The following is a 16,232-nucleotide window of genomic DNA, read 5'->3' as shown; positions in this document are numbered from 1 at the left end:
ATTATTATTATTATTATTATTATTATTATTATTATTATTATTATTATTATTATTATTATTATTATTATTATATTAGATTGACGATTATGTGTGTGCGTGCGCCCTCTAGTGCTCGTCGCAGAAACTTCATTCCGCACGAGATATTAATAAAAGTGGAGGAAGTGGCGTCAGTGGGTCAGTGACGTCACCTCACATTTGAGTAAACATGGCGTCCGTGACAACAGGTGAGAGACCGAAAGGGCCCGGCTTGAAAGGCTTCTCACTTAACACCGCATTTTCCCGAGTTTCCTCCATACTGGGCTACGTCATCGTATTACCAAAGGAGCATAATATTGGACCTTTTCCGTCGTGTCGTCAGTGGTCGTAGCCGACATTTTATTCGCGAGAATAGTTGTTTTTTAGCTAATCATGCTAGCGCGATGCTTAATGGTGGCTTCTTGCGGTTGGCGCTTGAATGGATCGCATTCACGGACTGGTGAAATGCCCACATAATCAGCCTCAGTTGCATTTTGTCTGTATTTTTGCAAAAGCAAATCACATCAACTTTGAATGAAGTGACAAATCTGGTGTTGCATTCAACGCCTCATTTGTTCGTGTTGATGACGGCCACATTGTCCCGGACAGTTCGGATGAGCCATTGTTGTGGCAGCTGCCGCGATCACTTTGCACTAGCTATGAGTTGGAGTGCTTATAAATAACCTCCAGCTGCTTGTGGTCAGCATGTGTTACACTTCACTTGTCTCCTCCTGGCCTGCTTTTCAAATCCACTTGTCTGACCATGTCGATTAAAACTGAGCAATGGCCAGTCCAGGATGCTGCTCGCTCGCTCAGTCAGTTAGCAACATCAACTAGCTTATTAAGCAACTTGCTAACACAGTTTTTCTTCTCTTAAGCCACTTCCGAGTGGATCCAATTTTTCAAGGATGCTGGCATCCCAGCCGGCCTGGCAGTCACCTATGCAGTCTCCTTTGTGGACAACAGGTAAACGCTCCATAGAGCCAACTGGCTGTATAGAAGCAATTAAAAACTGATAAAAAATAATAATAATCCAGTTAATGTGCTTGAATTTCTTTTTATTATTATTATGTGTTGCTGCAGAATTCAAAAGAACATGCTGATGGACCTGAGCAAAGACATCATGATGGACCTCGGCATCACGGTTATCGGTGACATCATTGCCATTCTCAAACACGCCAAACTCGTCCATAGGCAGGTCCGAGCCCACTAATATATACAATTTTGATATAGAACGCAACTGCATTATTAATGTGCCTAAGAGTTAGCTCTAGAATTCTTGCTCCGAATTGTGGTGGGTGTTGTTGACCGTCGGGGGAAAATGGATGTATTTAATTTAGAGTATGTAAACAGCAATTTCCCCTTTCAGGACATGTGCAAAATGGCCACAGAAGCCATTTCCTCAGGACAGACCAGCGTCAAAGCAGAACTCAGAAGAACTGCCAACACTCGTGAGTACTAATCCGCCTTGGCGATCATACTATTTTGATTGATATATATCATATTTGACATCTTGCTGTTAGCTAATGCTAATGTTTTCTGCCATCCCTCAGCAGCCACTCGCATGATAGCCAACGCCTTGAGCCATGACTCTCCTCCCACCACTCCAGTCCGTCGCCCCGACAACCGCCTTTCTGTCACTGTGTCCAACGTGCAAGCAAGCAAGGGTAGCAAAGCAGGTAAAGCACAACCTGCTCCATATGATCCCCCCCCCCCCCCTCCAATTCATCTGACCACCACCTTTCCTTTTTTTTTGACAGCTGTCAGTCAGCCAGAAGACGAAGGCAACGGGTTGTCAGCCGCGAAGCGCCGGCGTGTGACATCAGAGATGGAAGGCAAGTACATCATCAACATGCCCAAAGGCACCACGCCACGTACACGCCGCATCCTGGCCCAGCAGGGCAAGAAAGGTAGGCCTGAACCAGTGGGCCGCGTGACGCCTCGCCTCGTGACTCCTGACACCACTAATCGACTAATCAGCCCTAAAAGTTGTCGACCACCAATCAAGGCTTGGTAGAATACGCTTTATGCTTCTCTTTCATTAATATTTCACACGACAAGAACTTACTTGCTTGCACTAGAATCTAGATGTCGCATTCTGTGTTATTTTTTTGGGTGACTAATTATTTTTTAGATTTGTCAACTTGCCACTGATTCAGCAAAACACCGTCAGATTTTCTGTGTTTGTGTCACCAAAGGTTTGAAGCGCACGTCTGTCTTTGCAAGACTCGGCGCCGAGTCAAAGGCGGACCCGGCAGCCAGTGCTAACAAGGTCAGTCGAGTTCCTTAGATAACTGCAAGATGTCCAAATCGATTACTGGAGGAGTTGTCAGTAGCCGAGAGATGTGAACGTGTGAGAAAGACTTCCTGACTTTCTTACCACGCTCCTTGTGTTGTCAGCCCACCGGCGTCTTCAGCCGTCTGGACCAAGCAGACGAAGTGGGGGCGGAGCCGAGGTCGGGAAAGTTGAAGGCCACCAAGCAGGAGGAGGACAGCGACGGAGAAGGATCCGTCCTCCAGTACGCCGGCGTCCTCAAAAAGCTGTTTCCCCCTCCGAGGATGGAGCCCGTCAAAAAGGCAGCACCCACCACACTGCGGCGCTTGGGCGGCAAATTCAAACCACCGCCGCCCAGCGCGCCCGCCCCTTCGTCCTCCTCCAACGGCGTCCCCCCGGCTAAAATCAGCGTGCTTCAGAGACTGGGTAAGCTCCAGCGCGCCGCCGCCCCTTCGTCTGCAACGTCCCAGCCGGCTGCCGACACGCAGGACAACCGAGTGACGAGCACTCGACCCAGGGCCAAGCTGAAAGTCAACGCGGTGCGCTGCAAAGTCAGCAGCAGCACCGGAGCAGGAGCCATAACGGGAGCCGGAGCGGTGGACTGCGCCGGCGCCCAGATGGACTTCCAGGCTGTCAGTGTTTTCAAGAGGCTGGGCAGTAAAAACAAGTAACACACATCCCAAATGTTGTACGACAAGGACTGCAAATCCATTTCAAGGAAAACACAAAAATCAAGGTTTGTATTTTTCTTGTACGGACACAAAATCCACTTTGTAATGTTTTTATTTTGAACTTTGGTGCCATGGGAGAGATATTTTTTTCCCAATGATCTCATCCCCCAAACCCCCTTTGTTAACTGCTTGGACAAAAACTTTCCAACTACGTTTGCTGTTTTTTTTTTTAAGTGTTCAAGAATTCAAAAATCTTAAGGCATGAGCATGGCATGGACTGAACTGCTAGTGTAATTAATAGTTTTTAAAAATTCACCCATGAAGGATGGCTGCTGCTACTGCTGCCCAAATATCCCATCATAGCACATATCGTAACAATTTACAAAAGAGTTAAGCAACTTCCCCCCTTTAGTTTTGTGCAGTAATGAGATTCTCGAGTGATTTGCATGTTGGAAAACATTTGACCCTTAACATGAGCCCCTGCACCAAGTAGGAATGATTCTGATACCTCCTGAAGTTCCCGGTGGACTTTCTTACCATGATAGACTTCCTACCTGAAAGGCAGCGTGAGTTGAGTCTTTTAAAAAATAATAATAATAATTGATGTGAGTAGACTTGATTTCACATTGCTATGTGTTATGCTACATCTTTGTCTATGTTGGAGAAATCAAAATATCAGTCAAATACCAAAATAGCCTGGTTCCGCCCTTCGTGGTGGCATTTCCTGGTCGGACTGTAAGTCCAGTAGATGTACGCACGCCATCAAATGGTGTCATAACACCTCTCTGTCTTTTTAAACTTCACACTTGAACTTTGTTACCACTATAAATATTTAAAGTGTTTTTTAAACTTTTATTGTCTTCATGCACTAAGAGGAAATGTTTAAAAGGAAGAAAACAAAGAAGATGCACTTCGTGAAAAGAATTAAAACGAAGGATCCAAATATATTTGCTGCCTTTTACTGATTATTTCTACCAGTCAGCGATGTCCACTCAGTTAATCAGATTTATAAGAAAATTTTTTTACATTCATCTTCGTGAACGTTTTTGATTGCATATTTATGGAACAAAGGAAACACCATTTTGCAGACATTAATGCAGACTACACGGTGGCCTACCTTCAGGTTAAACCTTACGTCATCCCCCCGAAAAAATAGCTGTACGATAGACTTCATGGCCACTAGAGCCCGCACTCTCCCTCTGCAAGCCTCCCTTGCGGTCGTTGAAATCTCAGCGATGAAGTCATCAGCACTTGTGAACTGCAGTGAAACCTCAGTTCACCTTCAGAGCTTGTGTATTGAGAGAAATTCAATGTGAGAGGAGGCGGCTGTGAACAAGGCGTTCTTTAAGCAAACAAATAACCATTGTGATCAATGTATATTATTATTTAATAAGGAAAAAGCAACATAAATATAGCTATACTCTACCGCCCCCCCGCCCCTTTTCGTGACTTGTGGGCTGCAGTCACGCCTCACGACTCGTTGTGATGACCCAATCTGTTGCGGTACTAAACTGCTACAAATCTATTTTGCTTACCCCCATAAATAAATTCATTCTTTTGTTCTAATCATTATTAAATTATGCTAATGAATGATGGTCAATAATAAAATAAAAATGTAAAATAACTTAAAGAACATTTTTAAAGGTTTGACAAATAATTGATTAGAGCTAAAGATTCCTCCTCCCAAAATTATGAATAACAAACTGTGAAGATTTTAATCGCAACTGCCGTATTTTTAAAACTACAGTTATCCGCATGCGCAGTGTGAATTTGCACTAAGTATAAAGACTACGTTTCCCATCATGCTTTGCGGCAGAGGCGGTCGCGTGCCTGTGGTGCTGAAACTGCTCGTGCTTCAGTTGTTGCTACGACACATCCCCGCGAGCATCACTGCGCTCGCTCGCTCGCTCGCGACCGAGCCAGCTTTGTTCGGCGAATTTCTACAATGTCACCGCCGCTCGCCGTCGCTTTTGGTTCTAAATAACCTTTTGACATTAGTACAACTTCTGCAACGCGGTTCATTTTCTCGAGGCACGACGTAGACGAGAAGTATCCGAACCGCATCCTTTATGCACAGCACGCTGCTCCAGTCCTCCGAGCACCATGGTCCGCTCCAGCCCCGCTCACTAGGCAGCATGGAAGCCAAGCAACACCCAATAAAGAGCCTTAAAAGCTATCCGGAGACCGGCGGCCGGAGTCTGGCAGCTGCTGCCGGTGGCGGAGGAGGCGGCGGAGGAGGAGGAGACGGAGGAGGGGGCGGCGGGTGTCGTGTCGGCGTCTCAGCCGAAACTGAGATGGAGACGAAGATCCAGAAAGCTGTCGACTTCAAGGCGGAGGGCCACCGCTGCTACAAGGAGAAGAAATTCCGCGAGGCGATCGGCAAGTATCACCGAGCGCTACTGCAGCTCAAAGGGGTGCACGTCGCCGACGGGACGACCGGCGGTTCCGAGGTCAACCTGCTGACTCAACAAGCCGCCGCCAAGCTCACAGAGGAGCAGCGGAGAGCTGTGGAGAGCACCGAGATCGAGTGCTACGACAGCCTTACAGGTCAGTCACTACCCGGCACGAGCGCACCCTCACCCGGTCACACTCAGGAGGACTCCGTTGTGGTTCATTGGGTTCGAGATATTTTTTTCCCCCCCAGTGAAATACTCTATACAGCGGAGGCGTCGCCTATCATTTAGGGGCAAATTGGACGAACCTCAACATCCACATACTATGCAAAAATATTGAATTAAATTGATGTTTGTCAGTGCGAAATTGAGAGAATTATATTCCCCGAGTTAGACAAAGTCCTTAATACCCTTCTTGAGCAGTAAATCAACAATTCCATATTTATTGATAACAATGGCTCTTGTCGTTATAGATTATGTGCAATCAGGGTCACCATTAAAGCAATCAAATCGTCTTGATTAAAAAAGAAAAATCTCTTCTCTCTACTTCATTTCCCTTACAAGTTGTTGTTAGCCATATGAAGTTTGCACAATTAGTGGAATTTGAATGAGAAGGCAGGGGAGCTCTTGAAATGATCATGATAGATTAAAAATTGCTTTAAAAAAATCAGTTCATCTGTTTTTATGCGATGTTTAGTCCTTAATGATTACCCATTCACTACAAATCTTGTCCCTCTATCTGCCAGCAACAAATAAATTGATTATAAGCATAAATCTTTCAGTATATTCCTTGTCAAATATTGAATTTCATGTATTACTGAGGCAGGGTCACCATGATGGTGTGTTGTAATATTTCACACGAGGCATCAAGTGGATGATGTAAGGTTGCATGTCAGAGGGCAAGGCTGCGTAATTGGAAGAAGGTTAAAGGAGGTACACACCAAAAGAGCAACATGACATTTTTTATTCTGACTCGAGTCATGAAAAAAAAAAATCTGTTGCTGTAAGAGCTTTATTGGAAAAAGGCAGAGGTGTTAGGAAGCCCGTGCACTTAGCATCTGTTATGACAACAACAACATTGCTCCTACTGATACCTCAGCATTTTTTTTTTTGAGCCATTTATTGTCTCATTTGCACATCAATTATTCATTGATATAATCGTACAGAATAGTGCTAACGCACAAGTACCTAGTAAATAATAGAATAGCAAATATTTGAACAGAACAGAATCGTGGGACTCTTTATCAGTGTTGCACAGATTGAGACAGACCTGTTACATGAAAAAATAAAACGTGGTAATCGGATATTTATTTAACATCTTATGTTAGTAAGGTCATTAAAGATGCCGCAAGAGCCCTGGATAATAGGAAAGTAGTAATCCAATGAAGTATGTTACATCTCGATTGAGATAATACCATCTTTGTATGTTGGGGGAGGAGCTAAGTTTAGCCTGGGTTGTTACTCGCCTGTTTTCTATTTTTGTGGCAGGGTTCATAACAATATCGGAGTTAACTGTATTCTAAAAAAAAATAACCATGAAGACCCCAACAATGCTGATGTAATATGACGAATAATATTTTGCAGGTGTGCCTAATAAAGTGTCCAGCATCTAGAACATGCGAGTGTGCATGTCTATTTTAGATGATGCATGATGATGATGTAGTGAAGGTCGGCAGCCTCTGCATAGTGTCCGCGCCGTTTATCAAAGACACACTGACCGGCGTGGCGTGGAGGAGGAAATACGGCGGGGAGGTGATTTAAAGAGATTAGGAAAACAGGAATAAGGAAGTAGGGAAAGAGGATTGGTCAGCACGGCAGGAGAGGAAGAGAAGAGAGAAGGGGTAGAGGAAGAGGGGGGAGGGGAGTGGCACATGCAGTCAACAGGGGGCCATATTTGCCATGGCAACCAGCACTGTGCCTTTTTCCTCTGGTTGTCGTAATACTGCTCACAGCCTGCCTTCATTGTTGCTGCTTTCATAGCATCGTTTTCTCCTATTAATAAATGGCGCATTTTTTTGAGAGGGGCCAAAAGAGCAATCGTTTGATTCGTTCGCTTTTATTTGTTAACTAGAATTTTTTATGGGTTGGTACAAGACGACACGATAAAGGAAATATTGCACAAAAACAAAATTAAATAAAGAATTTAAAGTCATATGATTAGTTCATTTACAGAGGGAAAAAATGATTGTATCTGTCTACGTATGCTGCACCACCATTTGTGTTGTAATCCTAACACTGCCGCATGCTATTCATTAGCCTCTTTATGGCATTTCCCATTATGTATTAGCATGAAGCTATTGGACTTTAATACAATACAATACATCTTAATTTATATAGTGCTTTGACGACGGTGCAAAGTTATGTGATTGTTTTAAAGACAACCCAAAAATATTTATGTGCTTTCGCAGTAGAGCTGCAATAAAAGCCGTTGTAGTGAAATATACTTCCATCATCATAAATTTAACAAAGCGGAGGCTCAAAGAAGGGAGACGATGAAGCCACTGTTGTGCGAATTTGCAAGTCTGACTTTTCCTCCACCCCTGCTCACTCTGATGTCTACCTCAAAAAGTTCCTTTGTTCCTCCTGACCAACATGAGTCATGAGTCGAGTCGCAGCTTTGCGAACGGCCCAGACTCATGAGTGGATTCGTTTATATGCTAACACAAACCACCTTAAAAAAACAAAACAAGCAGATGAGGATCATTTGGATGTAAAATCAGCTTACCCCTGATGCTAATTAAAAAATAGAAATAAATAGACAAATTAAAAAATCAATAGAAAATGGATTGGTTTGGTGTGGATGGTTTTTTTTTTGCCGATAATGGCTCTTAATGTCGGGAAATGATTCCGAATCCATATCAAACTATTCCCTCGACAACATTTCTCTGCTTTTAATTCAGTTAGCATCTTCTCGACACGCTTCCATAGCATCAGCTGTTATCTTAATTTAGCTTTTAGATCCTTCAAGGCATTTTTTACAGAACCTTCCACATCAGACTTAACAGCTTGTCGTCAACATCTGTTTGGACCGCAGCTTCCATCATAGAGACGAGAAAGCTACAATCATCGGCATTCTCGCTAACCTCGAGGAGTGGCCCGAGCGTAACGTTACAGCAAGCGGCGGGTTGCTGGCTGGTACAGTCCGTTGCATGCTTGCAGAAGCTGAACACATCACAAAAAGTCCTCCCTTTCATCTCCCGCCAACTCCCTCCACATGAGATAACGCATGACGAAGAAGAGGAAGATGAAATGGAGGCAGGCAACGCTGGAAAGGTTGCTCCATGCTTTAGGGAGGTGGGGGGGGGGAGGAATTTTAGGTGCCATTCAAGGGCAAGAGGAAAGGGGGGTGTCCCTCCGTGTGCATAAAACAGGATGGCGAGCTCGTTGTATGCCAGCCAGGGCTGCAGATGGTTCGGTCATGGCTCCCTCCACTGTACTCACTGTACGACGCTCTCTCGTCTATTCACTCCGCGGATTAGGAGGCCGACATTCCGAGGAGGCTGACGAAGGGTCTAAAATAAGACACGGCCAGTGAAACCGGACAGATCTCTTAAATATGATGGGATTATCCCCAGAGGCAGGGGAGGATAAACGGGATTGGGACAAATCAAGATGGAAGACGCTCCGTTGACCTCGTAAAAAACAGAAGAGTCGTCCAGAAAAAAATATCCTTCCCGGACTGAGCCGAGATAGTTTGTCAACTACAAGAGCAGCGAAACTCAGAGCAAAAGTCAAAAAGTCTGTGTCGTGTCCACCAAATGACATTTGATGAGCAGTCAGGCGAAGAGCAGCAACAAAACAGCAGACGACCTCAATAAAAGGCTTTTTTATGCTTTATTAAACCACGCTTAAATGCTCTTTGACGATCTGCTTTTACTCTCAATACAAAGTAAAGTGACACGAAGCAGAAAATAGTGCAAACAAGAAAACAGTGGCCTGTTCTTCATCCTCTTTCGCGCAGCATTAACCCCACCCCAAAAACGATTACCGACAACAGCGGCGAGCATTAGCGGAATCATCCGTGATGTAGCTTCCTCATTGGTATAAATATTTAAGCAGATGAGAATCAAATCCTGAGTCAGCAACTATTTTGAGAGTGGCGGACAATGACGAAGGGTGCAAACTGACTCCGATGATTTAGCGGCTTATTTTTGGCCATGGCAATAAGCATGGTGGCTAATTAGCATCATGTCACAGATGCGAGATGGATGGATGGATGGATTGCAGCTCACTAACTCAGATTTAGTCCGATTTGTTCGTTGTGCGCAGAGAAAAAAAAATCTTTTTAGCTCTTTAGAGCTCAGCTCGTGTAAATCCTAGCTTACTTGATTCAAGGAAATGGTGAGATGATGAGCACCAGCGGAATAGCAGAATCACAACATAATTCCTTTCAAACATTCAATCAAACCTAATTCTTCCTGTGCCTTATTTCTCTTTCTGTGACAGCAGAATTAGAAAAGACTCCGAAATCAAGGTGGCAAGCGGACAATTCCGAATGTCGTCGCAGCAAACGAGGCGTCATGATAAAGCCGGCCCTCAGATTTCATGATAACGAGCAGCATGGCTTGGAGGGCCAGAGCTATTCTTAGCAAGGGGGGGGGGGGGGGGGGGGGGGCGGCCAGGAGAGGCCGTTTGCTCTGTCCGAGCGCTCTGACGTCAAATTAAATCATGTCCTGTCCAAAAAAAAAAAAAGTATTTTGTTGAGGATCGAGCTCTTTCAAGCAAGATTGTGTGACATTTGAAAGAGAAAACAATCGGGCTAACATAGTGGATGCTACTGGTTGTTTTGAGGCCAGTTGAAAGTATTTTTATTCTGTGTGTGCGTGGAGATTTTGATTAAAAATGTATGAGAGTTTGCGTTTTTGATTTTCGGTCTTGTAAAATGAACCATCTATTGTGAGCCACTAAAGTTTCACTTCCTGGTTCCACTGTAAAAATCAAACCGCTGATGGCGTGAAATTTGCATCCTGGGAGGGAGGGGCAAATTCAGCATGAAGGGGTCAGTGATGAATGTGTGAGGAAATGAGAAATGCTCCGCAGCAGCATCCTCCTGCAGAACTAATTACGAGGTGATAGACAGCCAACTAATCAGCCGGGTCGAGGAGTGTCTTCAAATGAGCCGGATTGCGAGACCAGTCCGGTGAGGAAATGAGTCTAAACGAAGCTGAGAACTAATCTGGTGTGAGAGGTGGTGTTTTCCGTTTCCGTTAATGGATTTAGTTCCCTCACTGCTTCAATCTCTCTATTGTGTGTCGAGCGTCTTTTTTTTTTTCCATTGCTCCCAGGCTTACCTTAATGAAAATAAGTCTCGGTAAAAACTCGACATGATGCCGCAGGCGAAGCTGCGGGGTTTCGTCACCATCAAAATGCACATTTAGAGGAACCCCCCCCCACCCCTCCTGCGTTTTGTGTTATCTCATCTTTGCACTTTATTGTCCATTCATACAGTCGTCTCCTCTTTCTCCATTTTCAGTAGCTGGACATTTATTGGTCGGCGCCAGGCAACGTTGCAGCATCCCATTAAACATCGACTCGCTCTTCCGTCGCCTCGCTCACATCAGGTTCCTCATTAAGACAAATCTCCCCCCTGCCTCACTCTCCTCTTGTGCGGCTTCACATCTCATTAGTCGTCCCTTTTTTCCGTCGCAAACGTTGCCGTAAAATGCCGCTTTTCCAATTAAAGCAAAGCCAAAGCGTATCTGATGCAATCCGTCGTTCTTTCGGCAGAAATAGCCTCACTGGCGGAGGCCGAAAGGGTCGTCGCCTCGTCTGCCGCGAGGATTTATTCTACATTTCATTCCCAAGCGTCGCTTCGTAATGACGGCTGTAAACATCAATTATTGATCCGCTGCTGTATTAGTTCATCCGCTAATGTGCACAAGGCCAAGTCAAGTGTAACCTTAAAGGAGACGTATGTTGAGAATTCAACATGCTAGAATTTCTTTGCTAGCATGATAAAGGTTGCCAACTCTTGGCTTACCTGCATGCATTATTGCATGTCATAAAAAAGCCGACAGTTTTTCCGAGTATCGTGCTGGGGCTAGTTTCAGGGATGTTGATCTGCTGTTTTTAATGGAGCGCGTGTGTGTGTGTGTGTGTGTCCGTGCCCCACCTGCTCCGAGTGCCCCGTCATAATCACACCCATAATGCATTTGAGCACACTAGCCTTCCTCTGGCATGCCATCCATCTGCCTAATGGGCCAATAGGGCGCGGCAGTCCGGTTATCATTTCAACATGCAGGAATTTTTTTGGAGGACTTTTTAACTCTTAAATGTGTCCTGCCGTGTATCCTGTAGTTGCTTTGACATTTTGTTTTGGTCAGACTTTGACCTGCCTCGGGGGGTCCGTGCCAGCTCTCTGTCGGCCATTAGGCGCGGCTGTAACAGAATCCCGCTGAAAGCCGTGCTCATGTCCGCTAATGATGGGCGGATGGTTCTGAAAATGGCAAACAAAACAATACGCAAACTTAGTAAACGGCAACGTCGACCACCAAACACTCCGATTGATATTGACTCGGTCCGTTCCCTCATGTCCGCGCTGAATTATTCAGTGTTCCGCACTTGCATTGTTGACAGAGCGAGCTGACTCAGAAAATCAGTTTCAACATGACAACAGTCGTTGCTTTTATTTACCTATACGTCCAGTGCCGAGTGACTTTTTCGATCGATGGTTTTAATTCCCTCCTTTTTGAAATGCGTGTTTGCCGTTGAGAATCATTGCTTTACCGTTCTGAATATCTAAATTATGCAAAAGATTTTTGTGGAACTTTTCGGGTTATGCAAAAGTACTGGACTTACTGGAATAATTTACTTTATAAAAAGCTTTCAAGTGATGGAAAAATGATAGAGGGGCCTGGCTGAGCTCCTTAATGACTTTTCCTCACTTGATAGAGCATTTGGTCACTCACCTTGTCTTATATTGGCTTTTTGTACAAACTCTCTCTCTCTCTCCCTCTCTCTCTCTCTTGCTCTATCTTACGCTGACGAGGGATGACATGTCGGGAGGCAATAACGGGCTTTTAACACACTGCTCCTCCTCAGCCCTCCTCACCTCGTAGACTCCTGTGAGTCTCACCTCATCTGATGGTCCCCCACTGCATCCCTGTGCCTCGCCATCGCACGCCCCCCCCTTCCGTCTCCCACTCCCTGACTCAAACTGCCTCCCGGCTAATAGTCCCTGACTCATGAGCTGTCTGTGTGTCAAGGACAGACGGAGAGGAGAGAAAAGAGGCGAGGATGAGACGAGGGTTCAAAAAGAGCTGTGACACATGAGGACGAGGGAGTGCAAAAATGGAAGGGAGCTATTTTGACATTTCCTAAAGATTAGGACAGAGAGCGACGGGTGCAGGGAGAGACGGACGGCAATAACGAGGGGGAAGCTGAAAGCAGAAACCGCAATTGCTTGCGATCAGCTCAGGAGCGGCGTGGCGTGCGAGCGATAAGATATCTGAGCCATCGGCGGTCGTTTCAAACCTTCTGTGGACTAAAAGCCGTGTGTGTGTGTGTAAGTTTACTAATGAAGTTATTTTGGGCATTAGCTGATGTGAAAGCTGCAGTCAATCGCTGCTACATTTGTTGGATCGAAGACCTCGAGGAAAAACAAGCCTTGCTGACTTTGTACAAAAAGGAAAAGTCTGAAAAGTTACTGACCAAATCAGAATGTTCTTCCATTGGAAATTGAATACAAAAGGTGTTGCTCCGACTTATTATTATGGTCTATTTATAGTCCACCCTGGAGTGGTTCTATATGAAGCTGCTAGCCAAATGGATTCTTTAGCCTATTTATTATCATTATCAACTGACCTTTTCTCGCGAGCGCTAACATTGCCTTTTTTTTTTGCCCGTTTTCAGCATGTTTGTTGCAGTCTGAGCTGGTTAACTACGAGCGAGTGAAGGAGTACTGTCTGAAGGTACTGAGCCACCAGAGGGACCACTTTAAGGCCATGTACCGCGCCGGCATTGCCTTCTACCACCTGGGGGACTACGAATGTGCCCTGCGTTACCTGCGGGATGCCAAGAATCGCGAGCCTGCAGGTGAGCGGGCATGACATTTATATATATTTATATTTAATTTAAATATGTAAATTTTATATATAGTATATAATTATTTTAAAATAAATATGTATTATTATATAGATTTATTTATATTCCATTATTTATTCATGTATAAATCAATATGTAAATTTTATATATATAATTATTTAAAAATAAATATTTATTATTATCAAGATTTATTTCTATTCCATTATTTATTTATTTATTTATAAATCACGCTGATCGGGGCTCCTTCTTTCCCAGATACCAACGTGCTGCGCTACATCCAGCTGACAGAGATGAAGATAAGCAAGAGCGGCCAGCGGGAACGAGAGCTCGGCAAAGAGACGCAAGGCTGACCTGACCCCTCCCTCTTTGGAATCCTGCACCGACCCCCCACCCGACCACCCCCCCACCCTCTCCATATTCGCCATACTCTCATGGACAGCAGTTGTAGAAGATGATCTGAACTTCCTGTTTTTCCAACTCCTTCTTGGCTGTTTGTCCCTCAGGTGCTGTGGCTTTTTTTTTCTCTTGACAAAAAAACAAAACAAAGAAAACTGCTGTATTATAACAACCCCGCCGCCCCCCCCCAAAAAAAGAAACATTTGCGTTGTTTAGTGGGTGTTCTCAAAAACCATTTTGTTTCCTCTGCCTTTTCTATCCGGGTCGTGTGTGCGTGGAGGCCTTTTGGAGGGTCGTGTTTGGCTCTTTGAAAGGGGCGTGTGACACATATCAAGACCGTCGTCCGATTTGATTGTACGTGCGACCCACCTGGAGGGCTCTCTTAAGCCCTTTGACCACACTTTCTTGGACTTTTTTTTAATTTTTTTTAATTAAGGGCTAATTTGAGTGTGTGTGATCTGTTTTTGATGTCCATCTAAACCAGGGGTGGGCAAAGCGTTTATGATCTGGCCCACCGTTGCAGTCCTGTTCCATTAATTTAGATGTTTTTATCCATTGGCGGATTTATTTATATTTTATTTATTTTTTTAATTCATGTTTGGGCCCGACCAATTGATCGGCAGGCGGATTTAATGGTCAATTATTGGCCCGTTCAAAATTGGGATGATTCAGCAATTTATTTATTTATTTATTTATTTTTACAATTGCTTGTTCTGCCTGTAATTCATATATCTATTGTTGTGTTAAGGACCAAAAAACTTTTTTTTATTATTATTAATTATCTGTTACATTTTTTTTAATGAATCGGACAATCATTCTGTTATCAGAATTTTATTCTGCCAATAATTAACATAGGCTTACTAAAATCTATATTGGTCAGGGCTTCATTTATTTATCTCATTTAATTATTGGTTCATTGTTTCAGTGTAAATAATAATACTGTATAGAAATATTAGTCACATACAATTTCGGACAGGGACATGGACAGTGACCCCCCTCCCATATCTATGGTTACCTTTTTAAAATTTATAGCACTAAATAACTGGTAAATTATTTATTAAAATAAATATTTTATTTAAGCACAAATATTTGCCCACCCCTGATCCAAAGACTGTAGTTGTCCATAGCCTCGCTTCCAGGTTTGCTTATGTTAAGGTTTGTTGTCCAAAAAAAAAAAAAAAATGGCCGCCCCCAAAGCCTAACCCTGAACCCCGTCACCTACAGGGTCGTTGTTGTGACTGTTCAGGTCAATCTCCACCAAAACAAGTTTGCATTATCCCAAACACTTACATGCACAATTCAGTTCAGCCGAACATTTGTTAAAAATGTCTTTTATGGCACAAAAAAAGTTGGAGACTGCTGTGCTGTGTTTAGAAAATATCAATGATGTCATCGATGAATCAATTCCAACTCGACTTTCATCTCATTAAAAAAAAAAAAAAACTTTAGCGTTCAACCCCTCACACACAAACCGATTTTTAGCATCTTGTGTGTTTACTGCTTTTATAGTACGCCGTGGGGGTTGTACAGACTAGTTGACATGTTTCGAGCTTGACGTCGACTAGCTGCTAGTTTCTAATCCCGTTTTTTGAACCAAATTCAGTTTCCTTGTCTTATATTTCTAGATGCGCAGATTTGCTAAGTGTACGAGAAGAAGGAAAAGTCAAGCTTGAGCAGAACTTTTTTGACCTGTACGACTAAAGTAGATGAAGATCGGGGAATTCTTCCACCGCGCACAAAGAGGTTCGGAATTATTTGCAGACGTTGCACAATCCCACCATGCGGAACTTGCTGCTATGGTGGGCCCAGAACAAGGACAGGTTGTGCAAGCGCTACTTGACTGCAGAAAGCACACCGTGTGAGAATATTATTTTTTCTTCCTGGCTTTCACTTAGTCCCTGTTAATTAATGTCTTCTAACATGTATGTCCTGTGTAAATTTGATGTATAAACTGTCAATTGTCAATGAATATAGATTATTGCAAAGCATTCCTTCCTCCTGTGATTTTTTTTTTGGCGTCATGATAGTCAGCGAGGACTTTAAGATATCCAAAAGAAGCGAGGAAAGAATTTATTTCTGGCTAATAGACAGCTAAGTGTGTCACCGTGTCATACGATGCTACCAGGAGATTGTCGTGATGCACTGGAGGGCCAAGCGAAGCAGGAAGTGGGTCATCAGATGGCTACTTTAAAACAATGCCAGCGTTCTTTGAAAGGATGCAAGCCTTGAGGCCAACGTTAATGCTGCCGAGTCTTTTGTGGCCCCAGAGGAGATAGAACAACAAACAATGGCGTCGTCATGACCGCCTTGCTCGACGTGACTGACTCCCGTGGCGCTCCCGTGCCATGACGACGCTGTTTGGGTAAGTTTTTGTTTGTCCTCAGGTTTCCTGGGATGTTCTCCTGCAACCAGAGTTTGAGCTTGACGGTCTCGTGCTTG

At 44.0% G+C, this 16,232-nt stretch overlaps 2 protein-coding genes across 4 annotated transcripts; both read left to right on the top strand.

Annotated features, from left to right (window-relative positions):
- The first annotated feature begins 169 nt into the window (after positions 1 to 169).
- Positions 170 to 3,908, top strand: c7h19orf47 (chromosome 7 C19orf47 homolog). 3 transcript variants are annotated; one of them, XM_049726560.1, is made up of 8 exons: positions 170 to 224; positions 894 to 981; positions 1,099 to 1,213; positions 1,385 to 1,466; positions 1,572 to 1,694; positions 1,776 to 1,925; positions 2,214 to 2,287; positions 2,416 to 3,908. In XM_049726560.1, exons 1-8 carry the CDS (start codon positions 206 to 208, stop codon positions 2,959 to 2,961), a joined length of 1,197 nt encoding a protein of 398 aa, XP_049582517.1. In that variant the 5' UTR covers positions 170 to 205; the 3' UTR covers positions 2,962 to 3,908. The 3 variants fall into 3 exon arrangements, with proteins under 3 accessions (XP_049582517.1, XP_049582518.1, XP_049582516.1); XM_049726561.1 differs by having other exon boundaries at positions 1,569 to 1,694; positions 1,776 to 1,850; XM_049726559.1 differs by having other exon boundaries at positions 1,569 to 1,694.
- An 880-nt stretch (positions 3,909 to 4,788) lies between these two features.
- On the top strand, positions 4,789 to 15,781 carry ttc9b (tetratricopeptide repeat domain 9B). Its single transcript, XM_049726569.2, has 3 exons — positions 4,789 to 5,508; positions 13,206 to 13,388; positions 13,653 to 15,781. The coding sequence occupies exons 1-3, from the start codon at positions 5,031 to 5,033 to the stop codon at positions 13,745 to 13,747; spliced, it is 756 nt and encodes a 251-aa protein (XP_049582526.1). The 5' UTR covers positions 4,789 to 5,030; the 3' UTR covers positions 13,748 to 15,781.
- The last annotated feature ends 451 nt before the right edge of the window (positions 15,782 to 16,232 follow it).

The sequence above is a fragment of the Syngnathus scovelli genome, chromosome 7, assembly GCF_024217435.2.
Source record: "Syngnathus scovelli strain Florida chromosome 7, RoL_Ssco_1.2, whole genome shotgun sequence".
NCBI lineage: Eukaryota > Metazoa > Chordata > Actinopteri > Syngnathiformes > Syngnathidae > Syngnathus > Syngnathus scovelli.
This window is presented reverse-complemented; position numbering and strand designations above follow the sequence as displayed.